General features: G+C 41.2%; 1 protein-coding gene across 2 annotated transcripts in view; it reads right to left on the reverse strand.

Annotated features, from left to right (window-relative positions):
• Positions 1-226: 226 nt before the first annotated feature.
• LOC100744644 (heat shock 70 kDa protein cognate 4-like) overlaps positions 227-2,954 on the reverse strand; it is a 59,338-nt gene continuing 56,610 nt past the window's right edge. For both annotated transcript variants that reach the window (XM_024365499.2, XM_003487055.4), the window contains exons 5-7: positions 1,880-2,251; positions 908-1,285; positions 227-546 (exon numbers count right to left, since the gene is read on the reverse strand). In XM_024365499.2, the coding sequence (XP_024221267.1) occupies positions 451-546; positions 908-1,285; positions 1,880-2,251 (846 nt within the window). In that variant the 3' untranslated portion in view covers positions 227-450. The remainder of the gene's footprint in view (positions 547-907; positions 1,286-1,879; positions 2,252-2,954) is intronic.

The raw sequence follows: 2,954 nt of genomic DNA on the forward strand, positions 1-2,954 counted from the left end.
TATATGCATAAACAATATTAATTTTTAACGTGATGCGAGAAGGACCCGTTTGATGAAACAGTTTACACGCTGTATACACATTGATACGTGCGTCACATACACGTAAGCGGCGACGCTAGGTCGTTGTGTTAGTCTGACAATATTATCGCATATCTCGAATGTATTACGAAATCATTACGATAACTACCTTTCCCAAACTCGCTTGCAATAAATAATGCGTTGGAAATTAACGTGGAGCCGTTTATTTTATGATTCAACCTTGTGAACTGTTTTAATTGCTTACAAGCGTTCAATTGTCTTGGATTCACAAATATTTTGATCGTTCGGAATTAAGCTCGTTTAAAATAGAGTCGCGCGAAAAATATTAACGATGAATTTTGAATATCGTGTGAAAAGTTTTATCAAAGCACCGGCGGCACGCGGTATAACCAACCGAGGGTAAATATTCAGTCAGTCCACTTCCTCTATCGTCGGATTGGCCGAAGAGCTATAATTTTGCCCGTATCCTGCGCCGTTGTAAAATTTGGTAAAAATCGGTTTACAAACCTGAAAAAATAACGACATGTTTTATTTATAAATTAGAACTTATAAAATTTATAGATTAGAACAACGACGACAGCTACTAATTATTAATAAACCATAATAATAGGACTTTTAAAGGAATATATTATTAGTCGGTTAGGTAGAATGCTACTATTCGTTCGTATCGTTAGTAGATAATTAAAGGACCTGCAGAAGATAATAAAGCAGAAATTTCAACAAGTTTACTAAATTCGTAACACGATTCGATTACAATAGCGCCTGTTGAATTCATTATTCAAAAAGGAAAAAAGAAGAAAAACATGTCTCCCTCCACAGATATAATATAAAATATGAAATAGGAATATATTTAAAAAAAAAAACATACTTTTTCAGCGTCCTTTAACTTATTCTCGAACTGCTCCTTAGTGGCGGAAGTATTGATATCGAGCCACTTGATGATTTCATCGCACTTGTCAGCTATGAGTTTCCGGTCTCCTTCCGCAATCTTCGCCTTGATATTCTCATCCTCGATGGAGTTCTTTACGTTAAAGCAATACGATTCGAGGTTGTTCTTCGCTGCGACTCTCTCCTTCTGCGATTGGTCCTCCGCGTGGTATCTTTCCGCTTCGTTCACCATTCGTTCTATGTCCTCCTTGCTGAGTCGACCCTTGTCGTTGGTTATCGTTATCTTGTTCTCCTTGTTCGTTGATTTCTCCACGGCGGACACGTTCAAGATACCATTCGCGTCGATGTCGAAGGTCACCTGGGAAGCAAAAGAATGGAAGAAATCTGAAAGAAGAAGAAAAGGAAGAAAAACGACACTTTCTCCGTTGTTTTGTTCGACATCGCGCGGTCCAGACGCCATCTCCATTCCTTCGAGTCCTTCCACTTCCGCGTCTGCTTTCCGTTCCGATACTTATCCGGACAGCCTGACAATTCCAATAGAGTTCCATCCGACTCGTACACTGGTGGCAACAGGCAGAAAAGAAATCTCGAGGCACGGGATCGTCTGGAAAGGATCTTTCAACCCTGTCCAGTCGTAACCCTAACCCTCGTCCTCTCGACGGATTTGTGTATATCCTTGCCAAGGATTTCCTTTCTCGACGCAATTGCTGCGTTTCGCTACGTACCAGCACCGCTGGTACTCTATTGGAATTGTTTTCTTATCTCTGGTTCTTCGAGTCTACGAAACGTTTATTAGCGATCTTGCGATTTATCGTTATAGGAGCTAGTAGCCAGCTCCTCTGCTTTAATTCTTGATACTGGTAATCATTGATTTATGTGTTAATTGATAACGCTTAATAGTCCTGAGGAAAAGATTCAATAATTAATTTGAGTTTTCTATGAAAAGACTCACTTCGATTTGCGGTATGCCTCGATGCGCCGGCGGAATCCCAGAAAGCTCGAATTTTCCCAGGAGGTTGTTGTCCTTGGTCATTGCTCTCTCCCCCTCGTAAACCTGGATCAGGACGCTCGGTTGATTGTCCGAGTAGGTAGTGAAAGTTTGCGTCTGCTTGGTCGGGATCGTGGTGTTGCGTTTGATGAGAGCGGTCATCACGCCACCGGCGGTCTCTATCCCGAGGGACAACGGAGTCACGTCCAGGAGCAGCAGATCCTGTACTGCTTCGGACTTGTCACCCTGCAATATGGCCGCCTGCACTGCCGCCCCATACGCCACAGCCTCGTCCGCATTTATCGATTTGTTAAGGTCCTTTCCATTAAAAAAGTCCTGTCAATGGAAGGAAAAGGAATTGGGATCTCGTTTGTTCGTTTAAAAAGTGTCTTTTTCTTTAACCAGAATCAATCTCTAAATCTAAAATATCTGTACTTAATCTATACGTAAATCTAAAATAATAAGTAAATTATTGCGATGAAATATGTATCTCAGAAGACGAAAGTGAAGACTTATTCCTGGAAACACTTGCATCAGTTTAGTAATTACAAAGATAAAGTCGTTAAAGTATTCAATGGTCTGGAAGAATAAATAACTTTAGGAGTCGAAGAATAACAGACACCACAGTGCTTAGTAAGCTCAAATATGCAGAAGGAATATTTACATATTCGATCGGTTTATTTAAAGATTTTCTTATTTCTTCGCATCAAGCTCGATCGTTACATCACGTTAATCAGTCTCTTTTGGAAAGGACAATAAACTGTGAACCCAGTCATATTAGAATTTATCGCAACGATCGCAATGGCCTCCAAAGTACTCTAATTCAATTACGATTATTGGTGTCCGAACGATAAAAGTCGAAGCCCTTCGTGCCGTCAAACACCATAAATATATTCCAGCAGGCTGTACGTTTAATGGTACCGGTAACGCGGTGACTACGCATAGGGTCGAAAAACGCGGGTGTTGACTTTGTCATAGAGCTCATTAATTTTGTAACGTTCGTTCTGGGGGCGTCGCCGACCAACCCCCTCCCCCCCCC

Source organism: Bombus impatiens, unplaced genomic scaffold (genome assembly GCF_000188095.3).
Source record: "Bombus impatiens unplaced genomic scaffold, BIMP_2.2 scf_0136, whole genome shotgun sequence".
Taxonomy (NCBI): Eukaryota; Metazoa; Arthropoda; class Insecta; order Hymenoptera; family Apidae; genus Bombus; species Bombus impatiens.